Source organism: Arvicanthis niloticus, chromosome 26 (assembly GCF_011762505.2).
Source record: "Arvicanthis niloticus isolate mArvNil1 chromosome 26, mArvNil1.pat.X, whole genome shotgun sequence".
NCBI lineage: Eukaryota > Metazoa > Chordata > Mammalia > Rodentia > Muridae > Arvicanthis > Arvicanthis niloticus.
In genome coordinates this window covers 16,695,050-16,718,741 of record NC_133434.1, presented here as the reverse complement: position 1 = coordinate 16,718,741, position 23,692 = coordinate 16,695,050, and the positions used below count along the sequence as shown (strand labels likewise).

Genomic DNA, 23,692 nt, shown 5'->3' with positions numbered 1-23,692 from the left:
TCAACCCCAAATAGCTAAGATCATCTTCAAAATGGTGATGTGAGGATGCCAAAATTTCCTTGCAGTCAAGAGTTCTTGCTGCTCCTAAAGAGAACCTGGGTTCAACTCCCCCTGGCTAACAACCGCCTGTAATTCCAGCTCCAGGAGATCTGCCATCATCTCCAGTCTTTATGGGCCCTGCACTCACAAAACTGTGAATCTGTTTTACCAACTGAATGTCTGGTGCCTTGAATGGTTGTTGTGAGGCGTATGGAATAACACAGTGTGCTGGATAATTTTATGTCAACTTGACACAAGCTGTAGTTATCAGAGAGGAAGGGGTCTCACTTGAGAAAATGCCTCCATTAGAGCAGGCTGTACATAAGCCTGTAGAGTATTTTCTTAATCAGTGCTTAATGGCAGAAGGCTCAGCCCATGGTGGATGGGGCTGTCCCTGGGCTGGTGGTCCTGAGTTCTATAAGAAAGCAAGCTAAGCAAGCCATGTGAGCAAGCCAGTAAGCAGCACCCCTCCATGGCCTCTGCATCAGCTCCTGCCTCCAGGTTCTTGCCCTGTGTGAGTTTCTGTCCCAATTCCCTTGAGTGATAAACTATGATGTAGAAGGGTAAGCCCAATAAACCTTTTCCTCCCCAGCTTGCTTTTGGTCATGGTGTTTCTTCACTGCAATAGAAACCCTAACTAGGACATATTGGGGACATTAGAAAAGCACTGGGCACATGGCAGATACTTATTGGGACTGTCACTATTGTTTGAAAAGATATTTAAAATATTCAAATGTGTCAAATGAAGTAATGATAATGGATCATTGTCATCAATCACTAATTAGAATTTTCGGTAAAGCCAAAGTTTGCTTTTTTTCCCCGAGACAGGGTTTCTCCGTGTAACCCTGGCTGTCCTGGAACTCACTCTGTAGACCAGGCTGGCCTCCAACTCAGAAATCTACCTGCCTCTGCCTCCCAAGTGCTGGGATTAAAGGAGTGTGCCACCACTGCCCGGCATGAGCCCAATTCTGGTGTAGATAATAATGATAAACTATGAACAAAAATGTTTGTAATAAGACAATTTCCTAAGAGCACTGAGAGCTGAAGTTAGACAGCTGCAAGTGTGAGCTCAGCGTGAGCTGTAGCAAGAAAAGGGCTAACCTGTGCTCCAAGGTGAAACCATGTATCGCAAAACAAAACAAAATCCTGAAAACAAACAAATACCTAAAAGCAACCAGCCAGCACCAACAAAACCTCAACTCCAAAGCCGAGAAGCAACCAATGTAAGAGGGAAGTCAAAGAGCAGCAGCAACAAAGCCAACAGCAGCACGCTGAAGCATAGGCCTTTCACAAAACAGCTGCGAGGTTAGAAACAGCACGCAGTGGAAACAGCACATAAATGTTTGAATAGATATTTAGAAATCCTGGGACTGGAGAGGGAGAAACGTTTGCCATTTGCAATTATCCACTATGTTTAAAAGGCTGGTCCATTTCAGTACATAGAAATGAACAGATACTCTCTTCGTCAGATGCTTCCTTAAAGCAGGTGCAAACAAAGGGTGTGGATGATGTGTAACAGTGACATGTTCACATGCAAGCAGTATAGGTCTGTGCAAGCACACACAGAGACACACTTGCAAACACACACACACACAGATAGATACACACAGACACACAGACACACACATACACAGACACACAGTTACACAGACACACACAGACACATACACAGACACACACAGACACACATAGACACATCCACAGACACACACATACACATACACAGACACACAGTTACACAGACACACATAGACACATACACAGACACACACAGACACACACAGACACATACACAGACACACACAGACACACATACACAGACACACACAGACACATACACAGACACACACAGACACATACACAGACAGGCATACACAGACACACACAGATACATACACAGACAACAAAGACACACACACAGACACACATAGACACATACACAGACACACACAGACACAGACACATGCATACACAGACACAGGCATACACAGACACAGGCATACACACACACAGACACACAGACACACACAGACACATACACAGACAATACAGACACATACAGACATGTACACAGACAACACAGACACACACAAACACACACAGACACACACACAGACAACACAGACACACACAGACACACACACAGACAACACAGACACACACAGACATATACACAGACACAGACACACACACACACACACACACACACACACACACACACACACGAGAATGACTGTCTTATAAAGCTTTTCAGCCCTCATGACTTCCTATCTGTGAGAAGTACCCTCTACCCTGGGTCCTAGCTTACACACGAAGGTTTGTAAGGCCCTCTCCTCAGACATGGCCGTATTAACTGCTGTGAGCTACATCGGTTCCTAGGCACAAAATATCAAGCAGAACAGAAAAAGAGATCAGCTCCTACCTTCCCAGGGTTTCTGAAAGCTGTGAAGGAGACGGAGACGATCACTAAAAACAGCAGCACCCACAGTGACTTACGATTGGCCATCGTTTTCATTGTTCAACTCCTACGAGACAATTACAGAGGCTTACCACTAAATAAAACAGGAAGTAAATCATGCAAAAGTGTAACATGCTCACCACCCCCGGTTATTTTGCTCCTCACTTAAATTATTCCGAAGGTGACATCTTGGCCCTTCGGGCTCCCCCGTAACCCCCGGCTGCAGTCACTCCATTAGCTATCAGCTTGGAGCCCTCCATCAGCCAAGACACTAAGAACAGGAAGTAGGCAGGGCACTGTTATCTAGCTGGGTCTCCCAGGCTCTGCAATTTTATGGAGTCTCAATTCTTTACAAATATTGACTCTAAGAACCACGTAAACTTCTAGTAGAAGTTAGTCTGCCAGCCTTCAGATGATTCCTTTCCCATAGTGCCAGTTTTTTTCTGGCACCTCTCAACCTTAAAAAAGAGTTACTTTAAAACTCCTATGTATTACTTTCTTCTTAAAAATTTTGAAGCTTTAGGCAGTCCTCCCCCAATCACCCCCCCCCCCCCATTTTATATGGACATTTGTATTTGATCTGAAACTCTGAGTTTGTTTCTTTAGGTTAGATAACCCAGGGTGGGGATACTGGTCCACATACATAGATGTCGGATGTCAGCCTAGGGTTGTAAGAAAAAAAAAAACTGTATCATTTTGCTTGAATACTATCCTTACAAAACTTCCTACTTCTCAAAACTTTCTTCTTAGAAGCACCCTCTGCCTTGGATCCCAAAGGATTTAGCACCCAGGAAACGAATACTGCCCCCTCCCAACACCAGTGATTTTTCATACCTTGAATATAAAGGCTCGTTTTGGTCTCATTTCAAGAAACTGGGTGAGCTTGGTGGAGAGCCTGCTTCTGTGATCAGGAGAGTGCTACCAATGAACAGCCTTCCTGCACCAAAACATATCACAGATACAAGCTGCAGGGCATAGGAAACCGGCTACTTTCCAGTGGGATTCATGTCCTTCACTCTAAGCAGGAATCTGGTACAAACTGCAGTGACCAAGTCAAGCAGAGGCTGAAATGAGGGCCAGAGCACACGGAATGGTTGCAGTGGACTGAAACATCAGGGGGCTTTAAGTCTGACAGGCAGACTGCAAATACTCCCATGGGAAGTTGAACCTCTTTCTATCTGAGCAACCCCGTGAAGACCCAGTTACCAAGATTAAAATGCAGGTTATCCTGTGAATAGTACGTGCTGTGCAAAAACAGGAACTGAAGGGGAAGCACCTCAAATACAATAAAGAGAAAACAGTGATAGTGATCATACCTCAGACCAAGAGGAGGACGTAGTCACATGTTCCAATCCAATTGGATTTGTGCTCTTGTTCTGATAGAGTCCCAGGAAGAGCAGGTGCCTCTGACACACGCATAGGGCCCACAGGAAACAGCAGTTGGTCTAGTGGGGCCTGTTAAATATTAAAACTTGATAATAGCTCTGCCGTATTCCCTCAACCTTTATTCTGTAGCTCATAACCTTAACTCGATTTGTTGTTCCTTGCCCTGACAAAAACATCTTGCAGTCGAACTTTGTCACGGAGCCGCCTGGACTTTGGAGATTCCCTAGCCTCCTTGCCTCTAGACCCAGCCTATTAGCTTAAAGGTCAGACAGTGATGCTTCGTCTAGATAGCCTGTGTGCTGCAAATGTTGCAAATGGACTTTCTCGTTGTTTTCCCCATGTAAAAACTGGTTCTGAGGACTCCCTTGGATGTCAGATTTTGGATCCCGAATCCTGATACCATTGGTGTTTGAGTGCTTTGTGTGGCTCTTCCTGGACGGTAACAGGCCCCCTTCATACGTCTTGTTTACATGGCCCTTTATAAGAGCTTATATACATTTGAACAGGTCACCAACCTTTCCATCTTTTTGCTGTTTTTGTTTGTTTATTTGTTTGTTTTTAACAGAGTCTCATGAAGCCCTGGTGAGTCTCATGTAGCCTCAGACTCCAGATCTTGTCACTTTACCCACCTAATCGTAACAACAACACAACATAAAACCCGACAAGCTAGGCTCTTTCAGAAAGAAAATGCAGACTTTCTAGCATGTTAGTCATGTTCTAGCAGATGAACTGTAACGATACTTTGTTTCCATAGGAGGACTTTTGAACAAACCCTTTTAGACTTACGTAGCTGGGTCTGGAGCCCTCAGTTGGGCTCTAAAGGAGTCTATAAGAAGGGGAAGTATTTGCAATTAGCTGCTCCTGGTAAGGCAGGTGGCAACAACTTCCCCAGATCCCAGGCATCCTGAGTCATTACAGATTTAATGGGCTTTAGTCATATAGACATTGGCAATGTGAATTGACATTAGTTTTATAAGACAGGCATACTAGGTCTTCCTGGCTCCATGAACCAAGAGCAAAGAGAGAGTTTTAATTATTTACCAACGTCATCCAGTGAGGTCCAAAACAGGGTGAATTCCAGGTTCCTGTTTTCATGTTCTCTGTCGCTCAGAATTTTCTACACCCAAACGTACATCATATGGACAAGTTCAGATAGCTCCCAAGGACGGCTTATTTACTGCCATTATGTTTAAAAGGTCTCTAACTGTGCATCCTTATGGCTTTATCTTGCCCTGGCATCTCCTGTATTCACCACCCTCTTCTCTGATTTCTAGAGGCCATGAAGAAGCTCCTGTTCCTTCATGGCCTGCTTCATTCATGCCAGACCCAGACACATGGGTCCAAGTGAGCATGAGCCAATGTGCTAAAAGAAACAGTTCTTCCTTCAAGTTCTTTGTGTCAAGCATCTTGTCATAGAATCAACACCCCAGAATAACTAATATAGAAATTCCAGGGAGAGGAACATTAGTTCTCAAATTCTCAAGTATGTGAAGCTCAAAACTGCACAAAGCTAGCCCTATATATTCTATACACAAGTCACCATGTTGTTGGTGATGACAGTTCGTCTCCCATGAAGCTGAGAAATGAAGCAGGAAGTCTACATGCCTTTTATTTCGACTCAGTGAAGTTGGAAAATTTCAGCATTGACAGCATGCGTTTTGTGTTTTCTCTTGTTCTGGAAAGGTGTCTTACCCTTCTAAGCATGTAGCTAGGTCTGCTTGTTCAGACTGTGGTGTGGTTGGTTTCCTGAACAACTCTCAAGGATTCTGTCACCTCAGGAGGCAGGTATGAACACCTAGACATCTTTTCAATTTTGGATCAAATTTTATATGTAGGTTTGCCTGGCTTGTGACATTTGTCCTCAAAACAGAAGAGGAGGGATTTAAGTTTAAATTTCTAAGAAGTCGTGCTTGCCTTTGGGGAAGCTCCTGGAACTGCTCTGCCCCTAAGGACTGTTTTAGTTATGAAATTATAAAATAAATGCATGCCTCTTTTCTTGAAGAAAATAAGGGCACATGTGGAATCCCTTGAATGCAGATGTTAATGATATGTATCCCATTTTGGAATATAAAAAGATACATAGTTTAAAGTGCAGTGCTTTTTCACAGGACTTATAATTTCTCTCAGGATGACTATGTCTGATTCTTAATGTGGACTTGAATCTCTCCTCTTGTGAAAGTTACCGCTGTTGTCCTTCAAAGAACCCTGAAGGAGTGTCTGGCTGCTCATGGCTAATTAGAATGAAGGTTTGGACCCGCAGGAAGAAGAAACACAGGTTTGATTGCCCAGGCAGCTCTGGCTGGTGCACACTATAGAGACCGATGGATTAGGTTTCTCCTGCCTGGTCTGGGCCTTGGCTTTTGAAGTCTGGGATTTGTATGATTTGCAACCGAGCAAACACTGTCTTGGAAAGTACTGGAGATGGGTTATTGTGTTACTGCCTTTTGGAAGCCCTGGAGCAGCCAGCTCCCTACTTAAGAGGTATAGACTTGATCTCAAGGAAATAGTGTCTGCTGCCATTTATTCTAGAAAGACCTCCATCCTAGGCAAGAACTAAGCTTGGGGGACATTCTAGTTTCCTAATGTTGTTATAATAAATGTTCTGACCAAAAGCACTGTCAGATAGAGAGGGGACTGTTTCCTCTCACGTTTGTAGTCTAAGTCCATCACTGAGGGAAGCTAACACAGGAACTAAAGGCATGAGCCTGGAGGCAGGAACTACTGCTTGCTGGCTCACTCTGGTTCCTTCCTTCTCTTCTTAGCTTTCTTATGTTCCAAGGACCACCTGCCTAGGGATAGTGGTCCCCACAGTAGGGCCCTCCAACATCAGTAAATAACACAATTCCCCCGTAAGCACATCGATAATCTGATCTGGTCAATCCCTCATTGGGGGCCTTTCTTTAAAATGACTCTAGACTGTGTCCAGTTGACAAAGTTAAGTAGGACAGAAGGCCCTAGGTTTTAAAGGTAGGATCCTGGGTACCATTTTGGACTGGAGTACTTTGGACTGAATGAGGAAGACTCTTAAATTCTCTTCTTGTTAAAGGACAAGCTCTGTCCAGGGAGATGCAGTAAAAACCCAGTTTGGGCTCTGAGTCTTCAAGTATAATGGTTACTAGAGCTATGAAATTATTTTTTTTTGCCGGGCTGTGGTGGTGCATGCCTTTAATCCCAGCACTTGGGAGGCAGAGGCAGGTGGATTTCTGAGTTCAAGGCCAGCCTGGTCTACAGAGTGAGTTCCAGGTCAGCCAAGGCTACACAGAGAAACCCTGTCTTGAAAAACCAAAAAAAAATTATTTTTTGCTTTATAGTATCTTTTTGATAACATTGGACTGATAGTTGCAGACTCCTATTAACGATTATAACCCTAAATAAAAAGTAAGGCAGTCAAGCAAAAAGCTGGGCATGATGGCACATGCTTCAATGGCAGTGTTTGGCTGATATATCTCAGTAGGAGGCACAGAGGTCTGGGTGCTCACAGGGGTGAAATGGACAGAAGGCTGGGGAGGACATACTTTCTAGCCTGATGACTTTTGTGTTATCTGTGTGCCCAGAGATTTTCTAGCATTGAAAATCAATGACCCTCTTCTAAGATATAGCACTACCTTTTAGAAAATGCATCAGAATGATCTAACAGTGTGAGCAGAACAGAGAAAACCTCCATGTCAAGGTAGCCTCTGTTCTAAACATTGTATATAGACAAGGAGTCAAAGACTTTGGTTCATCAAAGGCAAGCACAATAATTGTAATTTTAAGTCCAGCCCAGTTCCTGCATAAAGTAACACAACTCCCCACACTAACAACCTGACACTAGGAAACACATGTACATTTAAAGCATAATTGTATGGTTTAGAAAAAGAGCTGACAAAGATTATCCTTTAGGAATTGGCTTGTTAGGAGAGAGAACCTTGTAACCATGGAGCCTTGAGGTGGGAAAGCAATTACAAAGGAAGGAACATCCTATCAGAGACAGTATGACAGGGTCCCAGAGGGAGATAGAGGCTTCTCTTCAACTTCCAGAGGACGATTGGTTTGACTATGGTTCAGAAGTAAGGGTGCCTGTCACCAAGGCTGCCACCCTAGTCTAGTTCCCCAGGACCCATACTGATGGAAGGAGAGAACCAACTCCTGAAGGTTGACCTCTGACCTCTACACATGCACTGTAGCACATATGTACACGCTGGTGTCTAGCTGAACCCTTGAGTTTGGAACCAGTTACATCAGCAATAACTCATGGGCTTGGATATACAAGAATGAACTTCCCCTAATCAATGGAAGTCTGTGTAATGATCAGATTTGCAGCCACCTCGGACAGATCAGGATTGTTCAGGAGACAGAATTCATCCCTCCCTGACTGCCTCTTCCTCACTACATCCCTTCCCTGCCTTCTCTCCTGGTCTGCCTCCTCCTCGATGACTCTCTTCTTGCTTGTCCCTTCTCCCCTGCCTTCTCGCCCTGCCTACTCCTCTCCCTGTCTGCACTCCCTGTCTTCCTTACCTGTCTGCCTCAGTCTCCCAAGTCCTTGGGATTATAGGCCTACACCATGAAGCCTGACTTTCTTGAAATGTTGAAGTATGGCAGAATTCAGAAGCTTCAGTCTTTCACTGTAGCTGAGCAGAGACTCAGGCTTTTAAAAAAAGTGGTATGAGTTGTTTATGTATTCAGGAATGTAACTCCCTGTACAAATTCTTATCTGTAATCAGCCATCCATGGGCAAGCAATGTACTTGACTTTTGCAGTCCAAGTGATAATTATCTCTGATCAAGGAAACCTGAAGCCTGTTCTTGGGTGTATGAATTCTAACTTGCATGATTAGTGTCATGTCCACAGAGGGATTATGTAGTATGATTTCTGCAGATCAAATTCAAGAGGGTCATCCAGCTTATAAACTTGTACCAAGACATTACATATAATTGTGGGCCCTAAAGAGGAAGTTTTGCAAGAAATATTTCTAAAATATTACACTCCAAGATTATTACAAACATAAGGATAAGAAAACAAATTCAGGGACTGGAGAGATGGTTCAGTGGTTAAGAGCACTGACTATACTTCCTGAGGATCCAGGTTCAATTCCCAACACCACAAGGTAGCTCACAGACATCTATAACTCTTGCCCTGGGGGATCTGATGCCCTTTATCGGTCTTCATGGACACTGCAGTCATACAGTACACAAACACAGACAAATATATATATATATAATTAAAATTAGAAGGTTAAAAAAGAAAGGAGAGAAAGGAAGGAAAGGAAGGAAGGAGGAAGGGGGAAGGAAGGAAGGAGGAAAGGAAGAAGAAGGAAGGGAGGAAGGAGGAAGGAGGAAAGGAGGAAGGAGAAAGGAGGAAAGGAGGAAAGGAGGAAGGAAAGAAAGAAGTCAAATAATTTGGAAAAATAAACCAGATATAGTAAATAAAGAAGAGACTGGGCTAGTGTGAGGACAGCCAACCTTCCACATCCATTAGCCCTCTCAGTGTGTTCAATTAACCTTTGAGACAAAAATTTTATCTGTGCCATATGTTTGCCTGTGAAGACATATTGCACTCTGAATAATACAGTAGGTTGGCTGTGTTAGTTCCCTGTTGCTGTGATAGAGCACCATGACCAAAAGCAACTGATGGAAGAAAGTGTATTTCAGCCAGGGGTTAACTCAGAGGGCTAAGAGGTCATCTGAGGAGGGAGGAATAGCAGTGTACCAAGGCAGTGGCAGAGTGCCAAGAGGAGAGCTCCTCAATGCCAAGCACGTGGCCAGCCCCCAGTGACGTACTTCCTCTAAGAGGGCTGTACTTCTTAACCTCCCCAGTCAGTGCCATCCACCGGGGACGAGTGTGCAAATGTTTGCGTCCATGGGGGCATTCTCATTCAAACCACTACAGCAATTAATTTCCTTAGTTGGTCCTGAGTGGGACCACTGAACATTAGTTTTTAAAAGAGGAATTGATAATAAGGTGGTATGGAGAGTAAACGAAGTGAAATAATAAAATAGAAATGTCCAATTGTCTCAGTAGAAGGCAAAAAAAAAAAAAAAAAAAAAAAAAAGTGCAGCCAAGGGAAGGAAATGACACTCAGAAAGCGACTTGCAAGATCTCCAACTTTATTCCAAAAATAGGAATAGCAACCTGAGTTCTGAATGATTTAATCCAGAGAAAGACAAACGTGTCCTTTAAAGAGCCAGATGGGACATATTTTAGGAGGAATGAGTTATAAGAAAGAAAATGGATGCTTCTGTTCAAGGAGCCTTGTGGAATTTGATTTGAATTAGAGCTGTCAATATAGGCACATATCTACAAAATAGACCCACAGACTTATGCTTGTATCTATGCAAGGGTTTGCACACAAATGTGTTCCTAAGCTCTCATCTCTGAGTTACTCTACGATAACAATACCCAGTGTCCAGATCTTGGTTTCAAAACTCTCCAATAAAGAAAATCAGGATTCCTTGGAGAAGCATTTGATTCACTCTGGAACTTTGACATGGGACACGAGAAGCCCGGAGCACCTTACAAGGCTTAGGAATTACTTAAAAGAAGAAACAAACCAGAAGTCAGGTCAGAATGGCACAGAAACCTAACCTGTGAGAATTCCAAGTTATTAAAGTTGAAACAGTGCAAGACACAAAGTGGGGGAGCATTGGTGATTGGATACAGCCAAAATAAGTTTTAAAAGCTGTCAGTCTGTTCTGATAAAAATAAACAAATACATCGTAGCATGACAGAGGGGAAGTAGCTGTCTACCGCAGGAGAATTCTAAGCAGTAGTCAGAGTATAGAGAATGCAGAGTGGCTGGGTAATAGTAATTCTTGTAGCTAAGATATGTCAAGTTTGAGGCTGGCTCAGCAGTCCAGACCATGTGCCATGGAAGAGGTCCTGGGTTTGGTTCCCAGAACCATACTGGGTGCTTCCCAGCTACCTGCAACTCGAGCTGCAAGGGGATTCAATTCCCTTTCCTGGCTTCCATGAACATTTGCCTCCAGTGCACAGACCCACCGGCACTCATAACTCTATATGCTTGAAATAATAAACTTTTTTTAAAAAAGTGATTGCGATGAATCCTAAGAACAGTGGGTCCAGGTTCGAGAAAAAACAAGGACGTCTTTCTACCAGTGTATTTTCAACCTTCAAAATGGAAAAATGTTATTTTCCAATGAATGAGATCAGTAGATCTCACCATGCCTCATAGATCAAGGTTAATGTTAACAGAACATCAGGGCATATCCTGCTTCCAGCCCGCTGAGCTGGGAAGGGCATGCTGCTTCTGTGATATTCATGAGAAAAATAACCACGTCAGTGTACTCAGGGAGATTGAAGGTAGAAGAAATTTGACAGACATTCTACAAAACATCTGGCACCATCTTCAAAAATGTATAAACTATCACGAATATGCTTCACTCTTAAAGTTTTGTACTACATTTAATTGGCGGGGGAGGGGGAATCACTATGGTGTGCCTATGTTGGTCAGAGGACAACCTCCAGGACTTGGTTCTCTCCTGCCACCATGTGCGACCTGGGTATCAACCTCAGGTCATCAGGTGAGCACCTTTTGACCCACTGGCCCATCTTATGGGGGATCTTCCAAAATGAACGATCATGAAAATGATCATGACAAATGACTGTCAGAGTGAAGGAGAGGAAGGAAACTTGACAACTATTCACAAATGCAGCATAAATTGGACTGGATGTGGGGATAGAAAAGGGACATTCGCGAAAAAGTGTATGAAATCAGAATTAAGTTTGTAGTTTGGTCGATAGCCACTGACATATCAGTATTATACTTATGATTTGAACATTGCTGTTTGAACAGGTGTTACTGCTGTCTGAAACTGTATGAGGGATGGGTGAGCACCCTGTGCACTAACTCTGCAACTTCTCTGTAATCCCAAAATTGTTTGGATGGTGACTGTCCCCTAAGGCACATTTGTTAAAAGTTTGATTCCCCAAGATGGTGTGACTGGTAATTCATGACGCCTTTGGGAGGTGGAGTCTTGGATTATCATTGTCATGACAAGAAATCTAACTTTAAAAGGATATTTTGGGTCCGGGAAATGGTTGAGGGTCAAAGTGTTTGTCATGCAAGTGTGAAAGCCTGAGTTGAAAACCTCAGACCCCCATGTCAATTCTGGGTGGGTGTGGTGGCACATCTGTAAGTTTTCGGGCTTAAAGAGCAGCTACTAGTAATGGCTAGAGCAGGCTGGCTTCCAAACTAGCCATCTCAGTGAGCTCTGGGTTTGATAGAGAGACCTTGTCTCAATGAGTAAGTTGGAAGAGCAAAAGAGGAACAGTGGAGACATGAGCACTGGTCCTCAGATGTATGCCCACACATAAATGCACTTACATGCACCCATTAAAAAAGGAAGGATTAGCCGGGCAGTGGTGGCGCACGCCTTTAATCCCAGCACTTGGGAGGCAGAGGCAGGCGGATTTCTGAGTTCGAGGCCAGCCTGGTCTACAGAGTGAGTTCCAGGACAGCCAGGGCTACACAGAGAATCCCTGTCTCAAAAAAAAAAAAAAAAAAAAAAAAAAAAAAAAAAAAAAAAAAAAAGGAAGGATTAAAAATGAAACTATTTACTTGGGCTCATGGTTTCAGTCCAAGGTTGGCTGGTGTCTTAGGGTTTTACTGTGGTGAACAGACACCATGACCGAGGCAACTCTTATAAAAGCAACATTTAGTTGGGGCTGGCTTACAGATTCAGAGGTTCAGTCCATTATCACCAAGGCAAGGAGCATGGCAGCATCCAGGCAAGCATGGTGCAGGCTGAGCTGAGAGCTCTATGTCTTCATCTGAAGGCTGCTAGCAGAATACTGGCTTCCAGGAAGCTAGGATGAGGGTCTTAAAGTCCACACCCACAGAGACACACCTACTCCAACAGAGCCACACCTTCTAATAGTGCCACTCCCTGGGCTGAGCGAATACAAACCGTCACAGCTGGCTCCATTGACTTGGGAGTATGGATGAGGCTGGGCATCACAGAGGCAAGATGGCACAAATAGGAGAAGCTGCTTATCTCACAGTGGCCAGGAAACAGAGAGAAAGACAAAGAGAAGAGGGCAGGGGAAAGCTATCCCTTTAAAGCCATGTCTCATTTACCTACTTGCTAACTAGGTCTTGCTTCCTCATCCCCCCACCTTCTAATAAGGTCATCTATCAGCGAATTGTTGGGTTGTAGAGTACGCATGGGTCCTGTTGGGTTGAATTGTGGGTCCCACATCTGTCACCCCAAGGGGCTAGGGCTCAGAGAGGCAGAGGCTCAGGAAGTTGACTGTTCACTCCATGCTGGTGCTGAGTCAACAAAGCTGCAGGACTCTGCTCGTGGATGAGAGAGCACAGTCTGAGGTCCCACATGGGCTAGAGCTCTTGGGTTGGAGGTCCCTTCGTCAAAAGGTGGCTGGGAACCGGTTGGTTTTCAGGCCCTTGGCCTCTCAGGGGCCACTGGGAGGCCACGGAAGGATCAATACTGAAGTGGGGCATATGGGCTAGATCAACTCGCAGCTGAAGAGGAGAGGGGGAGGGATGAGCTCTGGCTGCATCCCGAGGGGATGAGAGTTCTTGGTCACAGCTCACTAGGCATGCTTGCTTGGGTTGCTGGGCCTCTGTGGTTGAGAGGTTATCAGTTGGAGATTAGACCTTGGCTAGGTAGTTGAAAACCTTCTCCACTGTTCCCCATGGTGGGTCCCAAAAAAGAGAAATAGGTTATGGTCTTAAGATATTTATTGTCATGGCAGAAAATGGATGAAACTATACCTCCAGCAATTTCCTGGGCGGGCCTGAGGTTAAATACCTTTTGCAAGGAGGAGGGTCTGGGAAAGAATGTTTAACTGGCTACGCCCTCTGGTCTTTAGGTACCTCATGAATATGGAGATCTACCTTGAGGCTCTGTGACCTACAGTCAAGTCCTCTGCCTGCAGAGGAGTGCCTACTGGATTGAAAGGCACAGCTTTATGGAGGTCTGCAGCTTGGCAAAAAGCCTGCTTTCCCTTGCAAGGAACTTTGCAGGGAATCCTGCAGGGTCTCCGGCGATTTCTAGCCAGTGCGCAACCAGAAACCAAGCTGTTCTTTCAGGGTCCTACAGTGGATCAAGACACATGTGGAGGTAGGGCCCTCATGATCCAGTCGCCTCCCAAAAGCCCCAACTCAACTTCTTTCTTTTCTTTTCCTTTCTTTTCCTTTCTTTTCTTTTCTTTTTGTTTCTTTTCTCTTCCTTCCTTCCTTCCTTCCTTCCTTCCTTCCTTCCTTCCTTCCTTCCTTTCTTCTTTCCTTCCTTCCTTCTCTCTCTCTCTCTCTCTCTCTCTCTCTCTCTCTTTTGAATTTAGATCTTTTGAATTTAGAATCTCTCTATGTAGACCTGGCTGTCCTAGAACTCACTCTATAGACTAGGCTGGCAGGAAATCAGAGATTAAAGGCATGCACCACTGCCACCCAGCTTGGCAGCAAGCATTTAATATTTGATTTTATATTCAAATCCTACGAGGCCTTGTAGGATTTTGGTGATCACGGGAGGGACATCTTTTAAGGAGCCCAGCTTCTTCTTGTTGCTTCTTTGATGATCTGAGGTGTCACACCCTCTCTGCCACAGTTATCTGTATCCCTACCTGCCAAAAGCACTAGATTTTCCTGATCATCAGCTAGAGTCTTCTAACCATTAGCCCAAATGAACCTTTCCTTTTTTATTTATTTATTTATTTTTCATATTTTTTATTGGATATTATGTTTACATTTCAGATTTTTTTTTTTTTTGGTTTTTCGAGACAGGGTTTCTCTGTATAGTCCTGGCTGTCCTGGAACTCACTCTGTAGACCAGGCTGGCCTCGAACTCAGAAATTCGCCTGCCTCTGCCTCCCAAGTGCTGGGATTAAAGGCGTGCGCCACCACTGCCCGGCTTACATTTCAGATTTTATCCCCTCACCCCATTCCCCCCCACCACCCAGGAACCCCCTATCCCATCCCCCCTCCTCCTGCCTCCACAAGGGTGTGCCCCCACCTACCCCCCATTCCCACCTCCCTACCCTCGAATTCCTCCCCACTCGGTGTTCAGCCTTCATGGGACCAAGGGAACCTTTCCTTTTTATAAGCTAATAATCACAGATATTTTGTAATAGTGATAGGAAGCTGATTAACACCTGAATGTTAGAACGCATTTTAAAAATCTTATCAAATGGAAAAAAGTAACAGCTCTATGCAAAGATTTCATGTCATCTACCTAATAGCTCACAGAAATTATATCATTTCCATACACACTGCTGGTGCCATATGTATCAACTCAAATTGCTATCCATACACGAATATGATCCCATGAGTCTATATGTGGATGTGATCCCATGAGTCTAAGCTTTTCATTCTGTTTCATCTATATTCTGTTTTCTATCAATAAATCTCATAAAAGTTGGTTTAATTTCATTATTTTAAAGCATGACACTTTCTTTTCAGTACTGTGAGTTAAACATAGACTCTCATAAATGCTAGGCAAGCCTTCAATCATGGAGCTATATTTTCAGCCTTACTTTAAAAAAAAAGTGTAGCCCAGACTGGCCTCAAACTTGTATTACCAAGGCTGGCTTTCAGCTCTTCATCTGCTGTTAAATATATATATTTATATATATATATATATATATATATATTTATGTATGTATTTAAGAAATCCCATCAGGGGGTTTCTTTCCACCTTTGACCATTTATGTTCCCTAATGACTGACATATACAGCCTTACACTTTAAAATATGCTTTATGCAGCACGATAGCTGGGCAACTGCTTACCCTCTAGGTCCTTTGAATCCACTTTCCTACTGATAACTCCAAGTTACTACCTACTTAATTCTGTGTTCCATCTTGGCCGCTCTTGACCCAATTGAGCAGCCTCTGGGCCATGTTCTCTTGGCCCTTTCCACATGGTGGCTCCTCTTGCTTCTCTCTTGTGTTCTTTTCTATCCCATGCCCACTTTTGTTTCTCCCCTTCTGCCTCATGTTCTCAAGCCTGGGAAACTTAAACCCTGCCTATGTCTCTTTTTCCCACCTATTGGTTGCTGGCATCTTTATTTACCAATCAGAATTAACTGGGGATAGAGTCCGTCAGTGTCTTAGATGTGGACTTTCTGGTCTTTGGGGCAAACAATTTTGGGGGATGCAAATTAGCATTAAAATAAAACATCAGGCCAATCTACTCCACTGATCTACTTGCCTTAGCCTCCCAAATGCTGGGATTGCAGGCATGAACCATCACACCTGCCTCTGGATATCTTATCTTCTAAGATAAAGAACTTTTTATAAAAAGAGATGTATTTTTATTTTTTATATTCACGTGTGTCTGCAACTGTGTCAGTACTGGCAGTTGGGGGTGGATGACAAGAAGATTCTGGGAGTTTGCCAGCCATCCTGTAGAGCTGAAACAGCAAACTTTATGTTCAGTGAGAAACTGTGTCTCAAAAGTAAGTGAGGTATAAAGTGATAGAGGGAGACATATAATGGGAACTTATTTGTCCTGCAAATACCATGCACAAGTGTAGGCACCTGAACATACACACATACACACACACACACACACACACACACACACACACACACACACACACACACACAGAGAGAGAGAGAGAGAGAGAGAGAGAGACCTACAGAGAGAGACACACACAGACTGACACACACAGATAGATACACATGTACACACAGACAAGATACACGTTCACACACACACATGAAGAAAGACATACTCACAGTGAGAGACAGAGACAGAGATGGATAGACACACACATGCACACACACAGAGATAGGGACACACACACAAGTACACACAGACACACACAGAGACAGAGACAGACACACATGATCACACACAGAGATAGAAAGACACATGCACACACACAGAGATAGGGACACACACGTGAACACACAGACATACCCTTACACACACAGAGACAGAGTCAGACAGACACACATAATCACACACAGAGATAAGGAGACACACTCATGCACACACATACAGACACACACATACATACATACCCACAGAGAGAGAGACAGAGACCGAAACACACACACACACACAAACACAGATAGAGACACATACACATGCACACACAAACACAGAGACAAATAGACAGAGACAAACAGACAGACAAAGAGATAGAGAGAAATCCCTAATAGTGACATCATTAGAGCATCAATTGCTACCTTGCCATAAAAAAGTGGACAAAATTTACATCATCATTCATTACTAATGAGAGAGATTTTGGTGGCACGAGTCACCATCAGAACCCCATGAAGGTAAAAAAGAAACCCAACCAGTACAAATGAATGAGACAAATCTAAACTTTATTCCTTTATCACTACCCACGAGGACACTATCGCCATTGTGTTTGAGATGGCACTTCATTGTATGGGACAGACTGGTGCATTCTGGGATGTTCACTGTTCTTTGCCTCTTGCAAAGAACTCTCATAGGAAGCCATAGTCTTTACAGCAATCTCTAAGGTTTCCAGATCTCACCTAGTCTAGACAATGAGATTGCAAGGGGAAACAGCCTTTCATAACACTGTTTCTGTGGAGGCGTGGAAGAGTCGCTTGAGGTAATTGGGCATATAAGAGGATGGGAGAGGGGAGATGCAGATCAAAACAGATATTCTGAACACTGAAGAATCTTTTCAGGTCCTACCCTCACTACAAATGGCACAAGGTAAAGCTTGGGGTTTATACTATTCCCTTTCAGAGACATTACCACAAAGATAATATAAAGCTGTGTGTGATGTGTGTGTGTGTGTGTGTGTGTGTGTGTGTGTGTGTGTGTATTATACAACCTCTGAGAATCACTGTAAAAGAAAGGGGACAGGTGATAGACCATACAGAGCAGCATCAAGTCTGAGCATCATTGCAGGGTGCTAAAGTAGAAGCAGAAAATGTAAAGGGGAACAGGTGCTCAGAGGAAAAAACTAGTGGAGGAATCTAAATCTGAAAGTTAATTAGTGAGCTAGAAAATTAGATTAAAGAGCTTTTGAAGAACCCAAGGGAAATAGAGTTGAGAGAATATGAAAGGTCAGCCAAAAGGTATGGAAAGGAGGAATAAAAACATCAGTATTTACCTAATCTATACTTTAAAAGTATTTATTTATTTAAATTTTATGTGTATGGCTGCTTGCCTGCATGTATATGTACCCTGTGAGTGCAGTACCCATGGAGGCCAGAAGAGGGCATTGGACCTCCTGAAACTGAACCGGGTCACTGACTTACTGACTATAGTGAATCACCCTGAAAATGCTGGGAATTGAACCCAAGTCCTCTACAAGAGCTTTTAATAGTTGAACCATCTCTCCAGCCCTCAATATCTATATCAAATAGAAATCCCAGCAAAGAGGGAGAAAAAAAAAAACTCTCAAGGAAACAAAGAGCAATTCATTATCTTCAAGTACACATGAAGACGAAAAGTCATTCAAATACCATACAGAGTCACAAAGGAAATCTAGACAACTTGCAAATTCCTCATCTAAATGTAAATAAGAGTGAAAATGTAAAGTATTTGGCAGTGAATAATGATGAAAGCACGTTATATTGAGCCTTGAACATGCCACCAGATCATGTCACTAAGGAAATACGTATATGTAAATGCAGTTATTAAGTAGCAATGTAACTAAATGGTTCTGACTTTGGCAGCACAGGCACTAAAATGGGCAAGAGATGGAAAATTTGCATGGCCTCAGTGCCCAGGAAAAAGATTAAATAAACTTATTACCCAAGTCAAGGGCAGCAAGCAGCACAATGAGCTTGAGGAAAAAGGGAACAAGGAGGTCACGGAACTATCAAGATATCAATACGTTACAATAGTAACAAACAGGGAAACTGGTCAACACAACACAAGCTGATTCTTGGAGAAAAAGTGGGAGGGGGGAGTGAGCAATTTTCAAGTAAAATTGAGAAATAATTATGCAATTAATTTGTGTAAAAAGGTGCCTATCACACAATGTAGGAAGGGTTATTTTTTTCTTTTTTCTTTTTATTAGATATTTTATTTACACTTCAGATGCCATCCCCTTTTCCCATTCCCCCCCCCCTTAGAAAACCCCTATCCCATGCCCCCTTTTCCTTTTTGCATTTATACCTTTTTTTAAAATAATGTTAATCATAAGCGTTATAAGTTTGGAATTGTTCAATCAGAGGTGTAACCCACTGACCAACCTAGATATAACAACTATCTTTGACTGGTGGAGATACATGAATATCTGCCTCCCTGTCTCCCCTCTCTTTCTCTCTTTCATCACCTAGCTTCTCCTCTCCTTCTTTCTCCTCTTCTTACTCCTTTTCTTCCTCTCAGTACTCCTCCTACCTTCGCTCCTCCTATACATAACCCTTCCTGTTAAAATGAAACTTTTCTCTCAAAATACAATTAGAGCATAATTATGCCAATTTGTACCAGTGAGGTACAAGATAGTCCTAATACCCCGTCCATCCTTTTGTTGACTAACTAGCACCTCTGTCATCTATCCTAACTAAAACATTTAGTTCTGAACCTGGCTTTAGGATGAATGTCAGCTGACGACCACCCACTCAAATCTTTTCTCTTACGGTAAATAGCTATAAGTTTTCAACCCTCAGTCAATCCAGAATGACTGAGTTAACTATAATTGTGGGAAGCACCAAGCATAGCTTCTAAAACTTAGCCAATTTATAGAGACCTCTGAACACCTGAAAAGCCCCTATACTACCGAACGTTGGAGCATCAAATCTTCAGCCTTCTGGCCCAGAATCATCTAACAGACCTTGGTGATGCAGGATTATTAAGGACTGATTACTCTGTCTAGGCAGATATAATCAGTCGACTATTCTGCATGTGTGTCCTTTTCTGGACAGTAATTTGTCTGTAGATGGAGAGAGGCAATTCTTGCCTAGTGGTTGTTACCACACAACTGGAGTAACTCCAAGGATGCTCAATTTCTTCTTAGAATCCAGGACAGGAAGCTGTCAGGAGCAGACAGGTCTCTAATCAATATGAACATTAATATATAAATATTTGTAGCGTCAGTTCTATGGACTTCTGATGTTTTGAAAACCAACTATCCATGTAAGGTAACCTGGACTGTTGTCTGTTCACTCCTCTCAGCTATTTCTAAATAAAATATGGAAAACACCCTAACAATAAACTCAAAAATATGAATTTGCTATAGTCCCTTAACTCATAGGTTAACTGTCCCGAATCAGTTGAAAAGGTTAAAAAAGGGCTGGGTCTAGGCATTGTATTCCTAAATGTGTTATACAGGCATAATGCCCATGAGCGTATCAATATTCATCTCATTTTTATATTAATAAGAGGCTCGTACCAATGAAAACCTTAAATTTGAGATCAAAGTAAATTTTGTACCATTTAAGAAATTATAACTTCATCTTGATAATAATTATACAGATTTCTACCAATAGGTTATGGCTATGCAATAAGTCCTAGCTAATCCCCCTGTTCCAACAAAACCACTACTTGTCCCTAGAAAGACAGACCATTATTAACCACATTAGTCCCCAAGCTCAGGGAATAGGGGCACTGACTCTTCTTTAACTTCTTCAAGCTGATTAAGGGCGTTGAGATTTTAGAAGAGGGGTGGGGGGAAGAGTAAGTTGATAAGCCTCTGACACTGTGTCTTCACTGAATCCAGATGGAATTCCAGGACATCAGAGGTTTGGGCAGGTCTGTTCAGTATGCTTGATGAGTAGATACACCAAGGCTGCAATATACAATTCTCAGAACAAGTTTTAGTATCAAAAAAAAAAAAAAAAAAAAATTTCCCACCCCCAGGGGGCTGACATTTTTTTTTAAAGATGTTGGTTCTGAAGACTTTTTTCCCCGCTTGTTAAAATTGGTTGTAGTATTTACGTTTCAGATTTTATCCCCTTAGCCTACTTCCTCCCACCACCCAGAAACCTCCTATCCCATCCCCCTCCTCATGCTTCTATGAGGCAGTGACCGCACCTAACCCCCCTCACTATCCCCTCCCCGCCCTCACATTCCCCCCCCCCACTGTGTGTTCATTTTTTTTTTTTATGGGACCAAGAAACTCCTCTCCCACCTATGTCCGACAAGGCCATCCTCCCCTACATATACCTCTGGAGTCTTGGGTCCCTCCCTATGTGTTCCCAGGCTGGTGGTTTAGACCCTGGGGGGCTCTGGTTGTTTGGTATTGTTGCTTTCCACCTGGGGTCAATAACCCTTTCTACTCCTTCAGTCCTCTCACTAAGTTCTCCATTGGGAAACCCCTGATCATATCAGTGGTTAATTGTGAACATTGTCCTCTGAGTGTGTTAGTCTTTGGCTGACCTCTAAGGAGACAGCTATATCATGTTCCTCACATTATGCACTTCCAGCCATCCACAACAGTGTTTAGATTAGGTGGCTGTACATGGGGTGAATACCCAGGTGGAATGGTCTCCTGATGGCCCCTCCTTCAGTTTCTGTTCCATGTTTTGTTTCCCTATTTGCTCCCTTGAGCATTTTTGTTTCTCGTTCTAAGTAGAACTGAGGCATCCCCTCTTGGTCTTCCTTCTTCATGAGCTTCATGTGGTCTGTGGGTTGAGTCTTCGCTAATCCAAGCTTTTGGGCTAACATCCGTGGAGATATGTTTGTGTAACTATCTTCTTTTGGGGTTTTTGGAAGATTACTTTCTTGCTTTTTCTAGGTTGTAGTTTCCCTCCTTGTGTTGGAGTTTTCCACCAATTATTCTTTGAAGTGCTGGATTTGTGTTGAGATACTGTGTAAATTTGGATTTGTCATGGAATATTTTGGTTTCTCCATCAATAATGATTGACAGTTTTGCTGGGTATAGTAGTCTGGGCTGGCATTTGTGTTCTCTTAGGGTCTGTATGATATCGGTCCAGGATCTTCTGGCTTTTATGGTCTCTGGTGAGAAGTCTGGTGTAATTCTTATAGGTCTGCCTTTATATGTTACTTTGCCTTTTTCCCTTACTGCTTTTAGTATTTTTTCTTTGTTTTGTACATTTGATGTTTTGACTATTATATGGCGGGAAGTATTTCTTTTCTGGTCTAAACTATTTGGAGTTCTGTAAGCTTCTTGTATATTTATGGACATCTCTTTCTTTAGGTTAGGGAAGTTTTCCTCTATAATTTTGTTGAGGATATTTACTGGTCCTTTTAGTTGGGAGTCTTCCCCCTCATCTATACCTATTATCCTTAGGTTTGGCTTTCTCATTGTGTCTTGGATTTCTTGTATATTTTGGGTTAGTAGCTTTTTGTATTTTGCATTTTCTTTGACAGTTGTGTCAATGTTTTCCATGGTATCTTCTGCACATGAGATTCTCTCTTCCATCTCTTGTATTCTGTTGGTGATACTTGTGTCTATGACTCCTGATCTTTTTTTTAGGTTTTCTATCTCCAGGGTATTATCCCTTTGTGATTTCTTTATTGTTTCTACTTCCATTTTTAGATCCTGCATGGTTTTGTTTAATTCCTTCTCCCATTTGGTTGCATTTTCTTGCAATTCCTTAAGGGATTTTTGTGTTTCCTCTTTAAGGGTTTCTGTCTACCAGTGCTCTCCTTAATTTCTTTGAGAGTGTTATTTATGTCTTTCTTAAAGCCTTCTATCATCATCATGAGAAGTGATTTTAATTCTGAATCCTGCTTTTCTGGTGTGATGGGGTGTTCAGGGCTTGCTCTGATGGGGGAGCTGGGTTCTGATGATGCCATGTAACTTTGGTTTCTGTTGCTTACGTTCTTGCACTTGCCTTTTGCCATCTGGTTAACTCTAGTGCTGCCTGTATTTGCTGTCTCTGACTGAAGCCTGCCTTTCCAGTTATCTAGCTTGTGTCTGATCTCCTAGGGGTCCAGATGTCTCTGTGATCTTTTCTAGCTGCACTGATTACAGTGGTACCTCTAGGATGCTTCAGGATATGGTGCTTCCAAGGTAGCAGTCCAGCTAGGTATCTGCTCTTCTGGGTGCAATGTCTCCTCTAGAATATCTGAGGATATGTTGTCTGATGCTCTGAGTTCAGTTGTTCCTCTGTGGCTCTGGGTTGAGTGGACCTTCCAGTATGTCTCAGGTGGAATCTGGGGTCCACACAACAGCAGACCTGGCAGAGGTCTGATCCAGGCCTCAGATCTGAGAACTAGTTTCTAAGACACTGTCCAAGTTAGAGCGCCTGGGATCCCTGCTTCCTCTGGGTTCTTGGAGGTTGGGGGCAGAGCTGCCACCCAAGATCTGCTCAGTGCTCTGGCCCAGACCGGAAGTAACCAGTGTTCCAGGCCGGGAGTGACTTCCTGGGTCCTTTTGGTTCCCAGTTACTCCCTGTTTAGGGCGGGCCCTGCTGTCTGCTTACCTAAGATACTGCCTGAGTTCGAGCACCTGGAATCCCTGCTTCCTCTGGGTTCTTGGAGGTTGGGGACAGAGCTGCCACCCAAGATCTGCTCAGTGCTCTGGCCCAGACAGGAAGGAACCCAGGTTTTTTTTTTTTTTTTTTTTTTTTTTTTTTTTTTTTTTTTTTTTTTTTTTTTTTTTATCATGAGGAAAAATTGGAAAAACTTTGTATCAGCAATTTGCATAGTTTGATGGTTTGGATATAGTTTTTGAGGCATAGCCTTACAAAATTGATTGGAGGGGAAATAAAAAGGACCAAATTAAAACAACAGCAACAACAATAATTATTCTATGCCTGGGGTGCTCCCTCCAGGGTGCGGCCATGAAGGGAGAATGAGAAACTCCTACAGTGTGGAAACCTGGGCTCCACTGCAGTCAGGTGATCAACCCTGACTGGGTGGGAAGGGCAGAAAGATGGGGACTAACGGGGAATGGGAGGGGGAGGGGCCTCTCTTCCTGGAACTATTAAGTCTCCTTTCAGAATAAGTCAAG

The 23,692-nt window shown here is 43.1% G+C and overlaps 1 protein-coding gene across 8 annotated transcripts in view; it reads right to left on the bottom strand.

Moving 5' to 3' along the window:
* Nxpe4 (neurexophilin and PC-esterase domain family member 4) overlaps positions 1-23,692 on the bottom strand; it is a 247,174-nt gene that overhangs the window by 13,595 nt on the left and 209,887 nt on the right. For 6 of the 8 annotated variants that reach the window (XR_013107551.1, XR_013107550.1, XR_013107552.1 and 3 more), the window contains 3 exons: positions 3,814-3,952; positions 3,332-3,434; positions 2,462-2,564 (listed from right to left, as the gene is read on the bottom strand). Coding sequence is in view for 4 of the 8 variants with exons in the window: in XM_076925056.1 (XP_076781171.1) it covers positions 2,462-2,554 (93 nt within the window). In the remaining 4 variants the exon portion in view is untranslated. Of the gene's footprint in view, positions 1-2,461; positions 2,565-2,662; positions 2,820-3,331; positions 3,435-3,813; positions 3,953-8,380; positions 8,517-23,692 lie in introns of those variants that run through there. The other 2 variants (XM_076925058.1, XM_076925059.1) reach the window with 2 other exon arrangements.